This window comes from Schistocerca cancellata, chromosome 7, assembly GCF_023864275.1.
Source record: "Schistocerca cancellata isolate TAMUIC-IGC-003103 chromosome 7, iqSchCanc2.1, whole genome shotgun sequence".
Lineage (NCBI taxonomy): Eukaryota > Metazoa > Arthropoda > Insecta > Orthoptera > Acrididae > Schistocerca > Schistocerca cancellata.
In genome coordinates this window covers 594692372-594707698 of record NC_064632.1, presented here as the reverse complement: position 1 = coordinate 594707698, position 15327 = coordinate 594692372, and the positions used below count along the sequence as shown (strand labels likewise).

The following is a 15327-nucleotide window of genomic DNA, read 5'->3' as shown; positions in this document are numbered from 1 at the left end:
CCTGATACTATTTCCAAAAACTGAGATCTCAAAAGAGCTTGTGTAGTGAAAGATGGCTTCGTGAAGTTGTGAAGCAATTCTACCAACTGAAGGAACGCTGTTCATCAGATAAAAGTAGCAGTTACAAGTGTTCAGTCAGATGCTTGCTTGAACTTGATAACCTGAGTGAATGTCTTCATTCGTGCCGTTTGGTGGTCACGACGGACCGAAGCTGCTTTGCGGTTCACACGCGTTTACGATTTTTTAATGTTTAACGCGATGCTTAACATCCTAAGTAACGGAAGTTTGTATTTTACTTGGATGTTCATCAACGTGCTCTAAATGCCTAATACACTACATCCTGCATTTCTAAGCAACTGTCAGGTATTTTACACAAGTTGTGAAACAACTCAGATCTCACTTGAATGCACTCAGTATTTTCAGTAAGTTTTGAAACACCTTCAAAACTGTCGTGTGGTAAAATGCACCTCAGTTTTCTATGGAGCTCAAATGTTCTGTGCAGATCTGTCTTAAATATCCCCATTAATAAATATTTTCGGCCAAAAATGCTGAAAACGTGATCACTTAAATGATTGATGGTGGCTGTTGTACTTCGTAAGGCAAACAATGTATCATGTGTAACCACTTAACACAATGTTTTCACCTCTTGGAAAAGAAAACGTTGAAAAAATTTCCTTGTTCATCGTGTAATTCACACTAAAACTTGGTACGCAACATCGACGCCGTGTGAGAAATGCATGGATGAGACAATAGTATGACGTACTTCCTGAAAGGAAGAGAAGCTACAGTGCACAGTAACGACTGGTTAAAGAGCGAAAGAGGGACTGTACCAGCTAGTTAGTCAGTTTGTAGACCGTTTTCAGATACGGAGGCATAATTTAGGAACAAAATAACCTGCCAATACTCAAAGGGAGCAGATGGTCATACAGAAACATTAGTCACTGAAAGCCTGGAGCACACAGCCTGGGCCTTTGGCTTAGAACGCAGCCATGGCCTACAGGACTGCTAGAATCAGACCGGGACTTTCTGGGTGCTGGACGCTTTGAGAGCCGTGACGTCAACGTGGAGTTTGTTCACAAACATTTTGGCCATGGCTTTTCCGACCGTCGAAGCTCTGCCGAATGTTAATTAATATTTCTTCACTCTTGCACAGAGCACATAGGAACGTAAATGTTTACCTTCTTCCTACATAACTACAGTGGATAATTGAATATCTCGTCCTGTTTTATGTATTTTAACTTTTCACGTAGTATTTTGTAAGAAAGGCAGAGGTTTTAAACATCTTAATTCAGTTTCATATTTCTGACACTAAACATTGTCCAGGTATTCATTTTGCCAGTTTCCTATTAGCAACGAAATCTTAATGTACCTCTGCAGTACACTCGGTGTGAGATGTGATCCCTGACAATTCCTGTACATTAGGTGCAGCCGTATGGCAACGACTGTTCGTAGCCCTATAGAAGGCTGTCGTCTCCGCCGAAGACGTCAGCGCTACGTGGTTCAAAGCTGCCAACAGAGCTGCTAGGTGCCGTATTTCCTTAAGTTCTGTATGAGTGTTTCAGTAGTAAAGAATCAAGACATTAAAATTTAGTGTGTCTCTATGACACGGTTTTCCGTAAGAGCGTGCAAACATTTAACAGGACGTGGAGGATGCTGCACTAAACAGTTTGGGCTAGGGCACGTGGGACCGGAGAAGCCAGCTTAAAGAGAGAACAGGAGTAAAATAACATTACTGTGTACTTGTTTGCATTAGTTCGTTAACTACAAATACCATGTATCTTAAGAATTGTGGTGAAACTGATGGCCATGAACCTCAATGCAACAATGACAACGGTGAAAGATTCTCACGCACCCTGACAAATATCCCTAGTGTGTTCCGAATCGCATCACAGGCAGCTACAGTTCTGGCAACTAATTTCATCTGCGTATCCACTGGGGTCTCATACAAATTCGTCTTTAGATATTCCTACAGGGATCTCAGGTCACGTCACAGGCCATGGAATGGGACCTCCCCTTGCAAAATCCAGCGACCAGGAAATACAGAACTGAGATGGTTGCGGACATCCACACTGATGTGAGGCGGTGCTCAGTCATGTCGTATCCACATCCCCCCCTGCGGGTCCGGGGATTAGAATAGGCTTGAGGTATTCCTGCCTGTAGTAAGATGCGACTACAAGGAGTCCATCCCCCTCACGGGGGTAGTTAGTGCCTGCGTCCGGAGACGGACGGTTCCACGACCTATAATTGTGGTCTTTTTGGTTTTTCACTTCTCGTTTCTTCCTTCCTTTTGTTGGTTCCTTTCTTTGCTCTTCTCCACCTCACTGTCTTCCTTACTCTTTCTCTTGACTTCTACTTGCCTTCTTCTCATTGCCTTCTTCTCATTGCCTTCTTCTCATTGCCTTCTTCTCATTGCCTTCTTCTCATTGCCTTCTTCTCATTGCCTTCTTCTCATTGCCTTCTTCTCATTGCCTTCTTCTCATTGCCTTCTTCTCATTGCCTTCTTCTCATTGCCTTCTTCTCATTGCCTTCTTCTCATTGCCTTCTTCTCATTGCCTTCTTCTCATTGCCTTCTTCTCATTGCCTTCTTCTCATTGCCTTCTTCTCATTGCCTTCTTCTCATTGCCTTCTTCTCATTGCCTTCTTCTCATTGCCTTCTTCTCATTGCCTTCTTCTCATTGCCTTCTTCTCATTGCCTTCTTCTCATTGCCTTCTTCTCTTTGCCTTCTTCTCTTTGCCTTCTTCTCTTTGCCTTCTTCTCTTTGCCTTCTTCTCTTTGCCTTCTTCTCTTTGCCTTCTTCTCTTTGCCTTCTTCTCTTTGCCTTCTTCTCTTTGCCTTCTTCTCTTTGCCTTCTTCTCTTTGCCTTCTTCTCTTTGCCTTCTTCTCTTTGCCTTCTTCTCTTTGCCTTCTTCTCTTTGCCTTCTTCTCTTTGCCTTCTTCTCTTTGCCTTCTTCTCTTTGCCTTCTTCTCTTTGCCTTCTTCTCTTTGCCTTCTTCTCTTTGCCTTCTTCTCTTTGCCTTCTTCTCTTTGCCTTCTTCTCTTTGCCTTCTTCTCTTTGCCTTCTTCTCTTTGCCTTCTTCTCTTTGCCTTCTTCTCTTTGCCTTCTTCTCTTTGCCTTCTTCTCTTTGCCTTCTTCTCTTTGCCTTCTTCTCTTTGCCTTCTTCTCTTTGCCTTCTTCTCTTTGCCTTCTTCTCTTTGCCTTCTTCTCTTTGCCTTCTTCTCTTTGCCTTCTTCTCTTTGCCTTCTTCTCTTTGCCTTCTTCTCTTTGCCTTCTTCTCTTTGCCTTCTTCTCTTTGCCTTCTTCTCTTTGCCTTCTTCTCTTTGCCTTCTTCTCTTTGCCTTCTTCTCTTTGCCTTCTTCTCTTTGCCTTCTTCTCTTTGCCTTCTTCTCTTTGCCTTCTTCTCTTTGCCTTCTTCTCTTTGCCTTCTTCTCTTTGCCTTCTTCTCTTTGCCTTCTTCTCTTTGCCTTCTTCTCTTTGCCTTCTTCTCTTTGCCTTCTTCTCTTTGCCTTCTTCTCTTTGCCTTCTTCTCTTTGCCTTCTTCTCTTTGCCTTCTTCTCTTTGCCTTCTTCTCTTTGCCTTCTTCTCTTTGCCTTCTTCTCTTTGCCTTCTTCTCTTTGCCTTCTTCTCTTTGCCTTCTTCTCTTTGCCTTCTTCTCTTTGCCTTCTTCTCTTTGCCTTCTTCTCTTTGCCTTCTTCTCTTTGCCTTCTTCTCTTTGCCTTCTTCTCTTTGCCTTCTTCTCTTTGCCTTCTTCTCTTTGCCTTCTTCTCTTTGCCTTCTTCTCTTTGCCTTCTTCTCTTTGCCTTCTTCTCTTTGCCTTCTTCTCTTTGCCTTCTTCTCTTTGCCTTCTTCTCTTTGCCTTCTTCTCTTTGCCTTCTTCTCTTTGCCTTCTTCTCTTTGCCTTCTACTCTTTGCCTTCTACTCTTTGCCTTCTACTCTTTGCCTTCTACTCTTTGCCTTCTACTCTTTGCCTTCTACTCTTTGCCTTCTACTCTTTGCCTTCTACTCTTTGCCTTCTACTCTTTGCCTTCTACTCTTTGCCTTCTACTCTTTGCCTTCTACTCTTTGCCTTCTACTCTTTGCCTTCTACTCTTTGCCTTCTACTCTTTGCCTTCTACTCTTTGCCTTCTACTCTTTGCCTTCTACTCTTTGCCTTCTACTCTTTGCCTTCTACTCTTTGCCTTCTACTCTTTGCCTTCTACTCTTTGCCTTCTACTCTTTGCCTTCTACTCTTTGCCTTCTACTCTTTGCCTTCTACTCTTTGCCTTCTTCTCTTTGCCTTCTTCTCTTTGCCTTCTTCTCTTTGCCTTCTTCTCTTTGCCTTCTTCTCTTTGCCTTCTTCTCTTTGCCTTCTTCTCTTTGCCTTCTTCTCTTTGCCTTCTTCTCTTTGCCTTCTTCTCTTTGCCTTCTTCTCTTTGCCTTCTTCTCTTTGCCTTCTTCTCTTTGCCTTCTTCTCTTTGCCTTCTTCTCTTTGCCTTCTTCTCTTTGCCTTCTTCTCTTTGCCTTCTTCTCTTTGCCTTCTTCTCTTTGCCTTCTTCTCTTTGCCTTCTTCTCTTTGCCTTCTTCTCTTTGCCTTCTTCTCTTTGCCTTCTTCTCTTTGCCTTCTTCTCTTTGCCTTCTTCTCTTTGCCTTCTTCTCTTTGCCTTCTTCTCTTTGCCTTCTTCTCTTTGCCTTCTTCTCTTTGCCTTCTTCTCTTTGCCTTCTTCTCTTTGCCTTCTTCTCTTTGCCTTCTTCTCTTTGCCTTCTTCTCTTTGCCTTCTTCTCTTTGCCTTCTTCTCTTTGCCTTCTTCTCTTTGCCTTCTTCTCTTTGCCTTCTTCTCTTTGCCTTCTTCTCTTTGCCTTCTTCTCTTTGCCTTCTTCTCTTTGCCTTCTTCTCTTTGCCTTCTTCTCTTTGCCTTCTTCTCTTTGCCTTCTTCTCTTTGCCTTCTTCTCTTTGCCTTCTTCTCTTTGCCTTCTTCTCTTTGCCTTCTTCTCTTTGCCTTCTTCTCTTTGCCTTCTTCTCTTTGCCTTCTTCTCTTTGCCTTCTTCTCTTTGCCTTCTTCTCTTTGCCTTCTTCTCTTTGCCTTCTTCTCTTTGCCTTCTTCTCTTTGCCTTCTTCTCTTTGCCTTCTTCTCTTTGCCTTCTTCTCTTTGCCTTCTTCTCTTTGCCTTCTTCTCTTTGCCTTCTTCTCTTTGCCTTCTTCTCTTTGCCTTCTTCTCTTTGCCTTCTTCTCTTTGCCTTCTTCTCTTTGCCTTCTTCTCTTTGCCTTCTTCTCTTTGCCTTCTTCTCTTTGCCTTCTTCTCTTTGCCTTCTTCTCTTTGCCTTCTTCTCTTTGCCTTCTTCTCTTTGCCTTCTTCTCTTTGCCTTCTTCTCTTTGCCTTCTTCTCTTTGCCTTCTTCTCTTTGCCTTCTTCTCTTTGCCTTCTTCTCTTTGCCTTCTTCTCTTTGCCTTCTTCTCTTTGCCTTCTTCTCTTTGCCTTCTTCTCTTTGCCTTCTTCTCTTTGCCTTCTTCTCTTTGCCTTCTTCTCTTTGCCTTCTTCTCTTTGCCTTCTTCTCTTTGCCTTCTTCTCTTTGCCTTCTTCTCTTTGCCTTCTTCTCTTTGCCTTCTTCTCTTTGCCTTCTTCTCTTTGCCTTCTTCTCTTTGCCTTCTTCTCTTTGCCTTCTTCTCTTTGCCTTCTTCTCTTTGCCTTCTTCTCTTTGCCTTCTTCTCTTTGCCTTCTTCTCTTTGCCTTCTACTCTTTGCCTTCTACTCTTTGCCTTCTACTCTTTGCCTTCTACTCTTTGCCTTCTACTCTTTGCCTTCTACTCTTTGCCTTCTACTCTTTGCCTTCTTCTCTTTGCCTTCTTCTCTTTGCCCTCTTCTCTTTGCCTTCTTCTCTTTGCCCTCTTCTCTTTGCCTTCTTCTCTTTGCCCTCTTCTCTTTGCCCTCTTCTCTTTGCCCTCTTCTCTTTGCCCTCTTCTCTTTGCCCTCTTCTCTTTGCCCTCTTCTCTTTGCCCTCTTCTCTTTGCCCTCTTCTCTTTGCCCTCTTCTCTTTGCCCTCTTCTCTTTGCCCTCTTCTCTTTGCCCTCTTCTCTTTGCCCTCTTCTCTTTGCCCTCTTCTCTTTGCCCTCTTCTCTTTGCCCTCTTCTCTTTGCCCTCTTCTCTTTGCCCTCTTCTCTTTGCCCTCTTCTCTTTGCCCTCTTCTCTTTGCCCTCTTCTCTTTGCCCTCTTCTCTTTGCCCTCTTCTCTTTGCCCTCTTCTCTTTGCCCTCTTCTCTTTGCCCTCTTCTCTTTGCCCTCTTCTCTTTGCCCTCTTCTCTTTGCCCTCTTCTCTTTGCCCTCTTCTCTTTGCCCTCTTCTCTTTGCCCTCTTCTCTTTGCCCTCTTCTCTTTGCCCTCTTCTCTTTGCCCTCTTCTCTTTGCCCTCTTCTCTTTGCCCTCTTCTCTTTGCCCTCTTCTCTTTGCCCTCTTCTCTTTGCCCTCTTCTCTTTGCCCTCTTCTCTTTGCCCTCTTCTCTTTGCCCTCTTCTCTTTGCCCTCTTCTCTTTGCCCTCTTCTCTTTGCCCTCTTCTCTTTGCCCTCTTCTCTTTGCCCTCTTCTCTTTGCCCTCTTCTCTTTGCCCTCTTCTCTTTGCCCTCTTCTCTTTGCCCTCTTCTCTTTGCCCTCTTCTCTTTGCCCTCTTCTCTTTGCCCTCTTCTCTTTGCCCTCTTCTCTTTGCCCTCTTCTCTTTGCCCTCTTCTCTTTGCCCTCTTCTCTTTGCCCTCTTCTCTTTGCCCTCTTCTCTTTGCCCTCTTCTCTTTGCCCTCTTCTCTTTGCCCTCTTCTCTTTGCCCTCTTCTCTTTGCCCTCTTCTCTTTGCCCTCTTCTCTTTGCCCTCTTCTCTTTGCCCTCTTCTCTTTGCCCTCTTCTCTTTGCCCTCTTCTCTTTGCCCTCTTCTCTTTGCCCTCTTCTCTTTGCCCTCTTCTCTTTGCCCTCTTCTCTTTGCCCTCTTCTCTTTGCCCTCTTCTCTTTGCCCTCTTCTCTTTGCCCTCTTCTCTTTGCCCTCTTCTCTTTGCCCTCTTCTCTTTGCCCTCTTCTCTTTGCCCTCTTCTCTTTGCCCTCTTCTCTTTGCCCTCTTCTCTTTGCCCTCTTCTCTTTGCCCTCTTCTCTTTGCCCTCTTCTCTTTGCCCTCTTCTCTTTGCCCTCTTCTCTTTGCCCTCTTCTCTTTGCCCTCTTCTCTTTGCCCTCTTCTCTTTGCCCTCTTCTCTTTGCCCTCTTCTCTTTGCCCTCTTCTCTTTGCCCTCTTCTCTTTGCCCTCTTCTCTTTGCCCTCTTCTCTTTGCCCTCTTCTCTTTGCCCTCTTCTCTTTGCCCTCTTCTCTTTGCCCTCTTCTCTTTGCCCTCTTCTCTTTGCCCTCTTCTCTTTGCCCTCTTCTCTTTGCCCTCTTCTCTTTGCCCTCTTCTCTTTGCCCTCTTCTCTTTGCCCTCTTCTCTTTGCCCTCTTCTCTTTGCCCTCTTCTCTTTGCCCTCTTCTCTTTGCCCTCTTCTCTTTGCCCTCTTCTCTTTGCCCTCTTCTCTTTGCCCTCTTCTCTTTGCCCTCTTCTCTTTGCCCTCTTCTCTTTGCCCTCTTCTCTTTGCCCTCTTCTCTTTGCCCTCTTCTCTTTGCCCTCTTCTCTTTGCCCTCTTCTCTTTGCCCTCTTCTCTTTGCCCTCTTCTCTTTGCCCTCTTCTCTTTGCCCTCTTCTCTTTGCCCTCTTCTCTTTGCCCTCTTCTCTTTGCCCTCTTCTCTTTGCCCTCTTCTCTTTGCCCTCTTCTCTTTGCCCTCTTCTCTTTGCCCTCTTCTCTTTGCCCTCTTCTCTTTGCCCTCTTCTCTTTGCCCTCTTCTCTTTGCCCTCTTCTCTTTGCCCTCTTCTCTTTGCCCTCTTCTCTTTGCCCTCTTCTCTTTGCCCTCTTCTCTTTGCCCTCTTCTCTTTGCCCTCTTCTCTTTGCCCTCTTCTCTTTGCCCTCTTCTCTTTGCCCTCTTCTCTTTGCCCTCTTCTCTTTGCCCTCTTCTCTTTGCCCTCTTCTCTTTGCCCTCTTCTCTTTGCCCTCTTCTCTTTGCCCTCTTCTCTTTGCCCTCTTCTCTTTGCCCTCTTCTCTTTGCCCTCTTCTCTTTGCCCTCTTCTCTTTGCCCTCTTCTCTTTGCCCTCTTCTCTTTGCCCTCTTCTCTTTGCCCTCTTCTCTTTGCCCTCTTCTCTTTGCCCTCTTCTCTTTGCCCTCTTCTCTTTGCCCTCTTCTCTTTGCCCTCTTCTCTTTGCCCTCTTCTCTTTGCCCTCTTCTCTTTGCCCTCTTCTCTTTGCCCTCTTCTCTTTGCCCTCTTCTCTTTGCCCTCTTCTCTTTGCCCTCTTCTCTTTGCCCTCTTCTCTTTGCCCTCTTCTCTTTGCCCTCTTCTCTTTGCCCTCTTCTCTTTGCCCTCTTCTCTTTGCCCTCTTCTCTTTGCCCTCTTCTCTTTGCCCTCTTCTCTTTGCCCTCTTCTCTTTGCCCTCTTCTCTTTGCCCTCTTCTCTTTGCCCTCTTCTCTTTGCCCTCTTCTCTTTGCCCTCTTCTCTTTGCCCTCTTCTCTTTGCCCTCTTCTCTTTGCCCTCTTCTCTTTGCCCTCTTCTCTTTGCCCTCTTCTCTTTGCCCTCTTCTCTTTGCCCTCTTCTCTTTGCCCTCTTCTCTTTGCCCTCTTCTCTTTGCCCTCTTCTCTTTGCCCTCTTCTCTTTGCCCTCTTCTCTTTGCCCTCTTCTCTTTGCCCTCTTCTCTTTGCCCTCTTCTCTTTGCCCTCTTCTCTTTGCCCTCTTCTCTTTGCCCTCTTCTCTTTGCCCTCTTCTCTTTGCCCTCTTCTCTTTGCCCTCTTCTCTTTGCCCTCTTCTCTTTGCCCTCTTCTCTTTGCCCTCTTCTCTTTGCCCTCTTCTCTTTGCCCTCTTCTCTTTGCCCTCTTCTCTTTGCCCTCTTCTCTTTGCCCTCTTCTCTTTGCCCTCTTCTCTTTGCCCTCTTCTCTTTGCCCTCTTCTCTTTGCCCTCTTCTCTTTGCCCTCTTCTCTTTGCCCTCTTCTCTTTGCCCTCTTCTCTTTGCCCTCTTCTCTTTGCCCTCTTCTCTTTGCCCTCTTCTCTTTGCCCTCTTCTCTTTGCCCTCTTCTCTTTGCCCTCTTCTCTTTGCCCTCTTCTCTTTGCCCTCTTCTCTTTGCCCTCTTCTCTTTGCCCTCTTCTCTTTGCCCTCTTCTCTTTGCCCTCTTCTCTTTGCCCTCTTCTCTTTGCCCTCTTCTCTTTGCCCTCTTCTCTTTGCCCTCTTCTCTTTGCCCTCTTCTCTTTGCCCTCTTCTCTTTGCCCTCTTCTCTTTGCCCTCTTCTCTTTGCCCTCTTCTCTTTGCCCTCTTCTCTTTGCCCTCTTCTCTTTGCCCTCTTCTCTTTGCCCTCTTCTCTTTGCCCTCTTCTCTTTGCCCTCTTCCTCGGCGTTTGAGACAGTCTGTCCTCTTTCTCCCTCTCTCTTCTTTTTCCTCTTCTTCCTTCCTCCCTGTGCGTGCCTGAAGGCCGACCCACGCGTTCGCACGCGTAGCCGGTGATGGGGTAACGCGTAATTCCCCGCCCTGGGTAGACATGTAAGGCACGCACGTACCCCCTGGTAAAGGCCAGGCCCAGGGAGGGGTGATTGCCTGAGCTGATACCTTCTGACCACGCCGATTGGTCCCTCCGTGTGTTTCACGGGAGGTGTGACCTGAGGTGTAAACATTCACCTAAGGTGGGAGTGCCCTCTGAGAGGGTCCCCACAAGGAAGGAGCGCGCCATCGGAGACGTTGGCAATCATGGGGGATTCATCCGCAATGGATTCTACTCCATCTCTCTAGACTTCTGCCCAAAAACGGAAACGTGACCAGCCACCAGTGACAAAAGTACTACCGCCTGCCCCACAGTTCCTCGTCGTTTCTCGATCTGAGGACGGAAAGGATTTTTCCTCTGTCAACCCTTTCGTTATCCAGAAGGGCGTAGATGCCATAGCCAGTTCTGTCAAATCTTGTACCAGGTTACGTAACGGTACCTTATTACTAGAAACTGAGAGTGCCTTTCAGGCACAAAAACTGCTTCGATCCACACTCCTGTACACGTTCCCTGTCCGGGGTGGAGGCCCACCGAACTTTGAATTCGTCTCGTGGTGTAGCTCCCTCGACGGATTGACTGACGAGGAGCTTCAATCTTTCCTCGCTGAGCAGGGCGTGACGGCTGTCCATAGGGTCATGACAAAGGTCAACAATGACCTTGTACCGACCCGGACACTTTTCTTGACCTTCGATAGTGTTAAGCTGCCATCGCGCATCAAGGCGGGCTACGAGGTTATTTCTGTTCGCCCCCTATGTCCCGACACCTACGCGCTGCTACCAGTGTCAGCGTTTCAATCACACTCGACAGTCTTGTTCCAATGCGGCTAAATGCGTCACTTGTGGCAGGGATGCCCATGAGGGTGACTGTCCACCTCCGTCTCCTCGTTGTGTGAACTGTCAGGGTGACCATGCCGCATCCTCCGGCGACTGTCCTGTCTATAAGGAAGAACGCTGTATCCAAGAAATTCGGGTCCAAGAGAAAGTGTCCACCTCGGCTGCTCGCAAGCTATTGGCTAGTAGGAAGCCCGCGCTGCTCCAAGCGGGGAAATACAGTACTGTCCTCGCCTCTCCTCGGACTACCAGGGAGGTAGCCACCCAGACATGCGATCTGACCTTCAGCACCACGGTCGTCCATTCGGCCAGTGCTAAGATCGCGCGGTCGACGTCTCCTCTTCCTCCCATCACCCCACAGACACCAGCCCCTTCATCAGCTTCTGCTAAGACGAAGACCCCGAAGTCAGATGCACGGGCCTTCAAGAAGGAACCATCCCGTGCAGACTTCTTCCGTACCTCGACCTCCCAGCCTTCGACCGGTACTTCCACCAAACGTCCTTCCAAAAAGGCTCATAGAAAGCACAGTTCTCCTTCTCCGCCACGGCGCATTTCTTCTCCTGCGCCACCCGGCGGTTGCCGCCCCAGGCCGTCATCCGTTTCGCCTGGCCACACCGCTGGTAGCCGTACATCTGGCCGTTCACCGGCGGAGGAAGCTCCCCCTCCCGGCCATCCTCCCGAGATGGCCGATGAACCTATAGACTCAATGGACGATGACTGTCCGCCTACTGATAGCGGCGGCAGTGCTCGCTCGAAGCCAGGCCTTCAGCGGCCTTCGAGGTGACCCCTTCTTTCATCTTCCTTTCCTTACGATGGCACTTATTCACTGGAATATTCGCAGCATTCGCTCCAAAGCATTCGCTCCAACCGAGAGGACATGAAGTTCCTGCTCCGCTTGCACCGTCCGCTCGTCGTAGCCCTCCAGGGAACGAAGCTACGCCCATGCGATCAAATTGCCTTGGCACACTACACCTCTGTGCGTTTTGACCTACCCCTGTGGTAGGTATCCCAGCTCATGGAGGGGTTATGTTGCTGGTCCGGGATGATATTTACTACGATCCCATCACGTTGCACACCGGCCTGCAGGCAGTTGCCATCCGCATTACTCTCCCCACTTTTACGTTTTCCATTTGTACCGTTTACACTCCATCGTCATCTGCCGTTCCCAGGGCAGACATGATGCAACTTATTGCTCAGCTACCTGCACCATTTTTGTTAACTGGAGACTTCAATGCCCACCATCCCCTTTGGGGCTCTCCAGCATCCTGCCCGAGGGGCTCCTTGTTAGCCGACCTTTTCAACCAGCTCAATCTTGTCTGCCTCAATACTGGCGCCCCTACTTCTCTTTCGGACACATCTCACACCTATTCCCATTTAGACCTCTCTATATGTACTCCCCAACTTGCACGCCGGTTTGAGTGGTATGCACTTGCTGATACATAGTCGAGCGACCACTTCCCGTGTGTTATCCATCTCCTGCAGCATACCCCCTCTCTGTGCTCATCTAGTTGGTCCATCTCCAAGGCAGACTGGGGGCTCTTCTCTTCCAGGGCGACCTTTCAGGATCAAACCTTCACAAGCTGCGATCGTCAGGTCGCACACCTCACATAAGTCATTCTCGCTGCTGCTGAATAATCCATCCCTCACCCTACTTCTTCTCCACGTCGCGTACCGGTCCCCTGGTGGACCGCAGCATGTAGAGACGCTTTACGTGCTCGTCGACGTGCTTTACGCACATTTAAACGCCACCCTACAGTGGCGAATTGTATCAATTATAAACGATTACGTACTCAGTGTCATCGTATTATCAAAGACAGAAAGAAAGCCAGCTGGGCTGCTTTCACAAGCACCTTCAACAGTTTTACTCCTTCTTCCGTTGTCTGGGGTAGCCTGCGCCGGCTATCTGGCACTAAGGTCCACTCACCAGTTTCTGGCTTGAAGGTCGCGAATGACGTCCTTGTGGACCCTGAGGCTGTCTCCAATGCCTTCGGCCGCTTTTTCGCAGAGGTTTCGAGCTCCGCTCATTACCGCCCTGCCTTCCTCCCCCGCAAACAGGCAGAGGAGGCAAGGCCATCTAACTTCCGCTCCTCGAATCGTCAAAGTTATAATGCCCCATTCACCATGCGGGAACTCGAAAACGCACTTCGCCGATCACGGTCCTCCGCTCCAGGGCCTGATTCTATTCATATTCAGATGCTGAAGAACCTTTCTCCTGCGGGTAAAGGTTTTGTTCTTCGTACATAAATCGCATCTGGATTGAGGAACATGATCGAGTCTATTGTTGTCCCGATTCCTAAGCCGGGGAAGGACAAGCACTTGCGTTCCAGTTATCGACCTATCTCGCTTACCAGCTGTGTCTGTAAAGTGATGGAGCGAATGGTTAACTGTCGATTGGTTTGGCTGCTCGAGTCTCGACGCCTACTTACCAATTTACAATGTGGATTTCGTAGGCGCCGCTCTGCTGTTGACCATCTGGTTACCTTGTCGACCTTCATTATGAATAACTTCTTGCGGAAGCGCCCGACCGCGGCTGTGTTCTTTGATTTGGAGAAGGCTTACGACACCTGTTGGAGGGCGGGCATTCTCCGCACCATGCATACATGGGGCCTTCGCGGTCGCCTCCCTCTTTTTATTCGTTCCTTTTTAAACCTTGTACAATGATAAATGTATAACAGAAGCAACGTCCAAGCTTGTAAGGCCGGAGTTTAACCACAAACGGTAGAACAGACTGAGAGACGTAATACTTAACTTCGAACCAAGACGTGGCTCCGTTTGCAACCCCACGTCGAGTAGACCACCAAAATGTGAACCAAGCAAACCCTACCGAAGAGGAACACCCGAGCTCAGGCGGAGTCCACCGCCGTGAGCCAAACTTGTAATCTAAAGGGAAGCCCTGCCTTTCATTGCCCCCTGCCTCAGCTCACTGAAACACAGACCACACGCGACAACAGAAGGCAGAAAAATCTTTCTTAACCTTAACATTTAAGATTACTAGTATAAAATCAAGGATAAATAAAAAGTAATTTGACTAGGAAGTGCTTCATTTAATTGAAACAGTACTTGATAAACTAAGAGTGGGAAATGAACTGGCTCATGAGAACTGGCACTCACTAGAACTTAATGACACGTCTGCAAATACATCAATATTATGCGAAGCAGGGGACACGCTCAGTAGGAGGCCTCAAATGAGATCGAAAAAGCATCACATCGCACGTCGGGAAACGTCTTACTGTACCAAGAGCGATCACAAAGTTAACTAGGTGTCTTGATGCAGAGGCGCTTTTGCGAAGATGGCAGACCATCACTTCGCAAGACCATAAGAGCGTGTCCCTCCAAGGAAGCAGGCACAACAGCAGCTCACGAGGTTTCCGGAGGATGCACAGCGCCAGCCAACCCCCACAGACTCCAGCACAACCACGTGACAACCACCGCCCGGCCTCACGCACGCAGTCTTCGCTTCTGCCCACCAGCCAATCGCAGACTCCCACACCGCCGCCTTCCGTTCTCAAGCGTTGTGTCCTCCCCCTAATCGCGGTCGGCACTCCCTTATATCTCGAGCCGACCCAAATCCAAAGACAATCCTCTGCACTAGGAAATCGATGGTACTCATGTCAGAGATACTACTGGCGCCAGTCCCACCACGGCTCACATTCTGTCGTGTTACATTTTTGCATGCTCTTAAGAAACTACCTCTTATATCTCGAACCACTTGTACAATATGTTAGTGTACGTAAATTCGGCTACAGACGTGAATAGTATGCGAAATTTATTGCGATTAGATAGCATAGAAGTAATTTTTCTTGCGTGATCCGAAATGTCACGCATCTCATTGTTTGACGTCACATTTCCTGAACTGAGAAGTTGGTGATTCTTACTGCCTGACAGTGAGGGAGGTTTACTAAGTTTTGCTGAAATATGGTCAGTGGTTTAGGAGGGTATGTGGGACACACACAAATACATAAATTTCTGTAATCTGTGTGTATGGATGTCTAATATTGTGGCTCAGTGGTCAGGTGACACACTACAAACCCAAGTCTCGGGTTCGATCCCTGGTCAGCGCTTGATTTCCTCGTCTCACCACTGGAAATGTTGGCTCACGTGACATATGCCGAGGTGCATTGTGGTTCAGAATCCACGTTGAACTGTAGATACCTGAACAACTAGCTGGGTAAGTCGGTGCAGAGGTTTGAGGAATGCAAAGACGTATTCCCTCCACTACGACCAAAGCACACACTTCAGCTCGATGATTGCTTTACTTGCTTTAACGTCTAACAATCTTTCGTCAAGATCTTTCCTGTTTTAAAGAAGCAGGCCAATGTAATCATTTCGAAATGCTGCATTTACTGCATTATCATGTAGCTTGTACACTGATACCCTAGAACATTTTGACTACTTGCCTAGTAGCATGTATGTCTACCTATGGCGCGGATAACAGCGGCGATGCGTCGTGGCATGCAAGCTGAGGCATCGGTAGGTCGCTGGCACCACATGTTCTCACACATAATCGAAGTCCCGTAAATACCAGGGAGGAGGTAGATGAGCTCTGACGTCACGTTAAACCATATTGCAGATGTGGTCGGTTGGCTTCGGATTTGATGAGTTGACGGCCACCACATAAACTCCAACTAGCCAGTGTTACACGAACCACATCACACTCCCGGCCTTGATATCGCCCATTGTCTTCATGAAAAACCCCCACTGCCATTGACAAACATGGTTACCATGAAGGTGTGCAGGTGGTCCGCAACCAGTGTACGATACTCCTTGACTCCATGTCCCCCCACTGAACCCTTGGATGCCCATATGAATGCTCCCCAGAGCATAATGGAGCCATCCCCATCTTGTCTCTGTCCCACAGTATTGTTGTCAAAGAGCTGTTTCCCTGAAGACGGAATCCCCTGCGGATCTGGGGGTTAGAATAGGCCCAAGGTATTCCTGCCTGTGGTAAGAGGTGAC

General features: G+C 47.9%; 1 protein-coding gene across 1 annotated transcript; it reads right to left on the bottom strand.

Moving 5' to 3' along the window:
* Positions 1-2672: 2672 nt before the first annotated feature.
* Positions 2673-14490, bottom strand: LOC126092925 (trichohyalin-like). Its single transcript, XM_049908656.1, has 4 exons — positions 14470-14490; positions 5795-9248; positions 4248-5706; positions 2673-3900 (listed from the first exon to the last, which is right to left on the bottom strand). Exons 1-4 carry the CDS (start codon positions 14488-14490, stop codon positions 2673-2675), a joined length of 6162 nt encoding a protein of 2053 aa, XP_049764613.1.
* Positions 14491-15327: the final 837 nt, after the last annotated feature.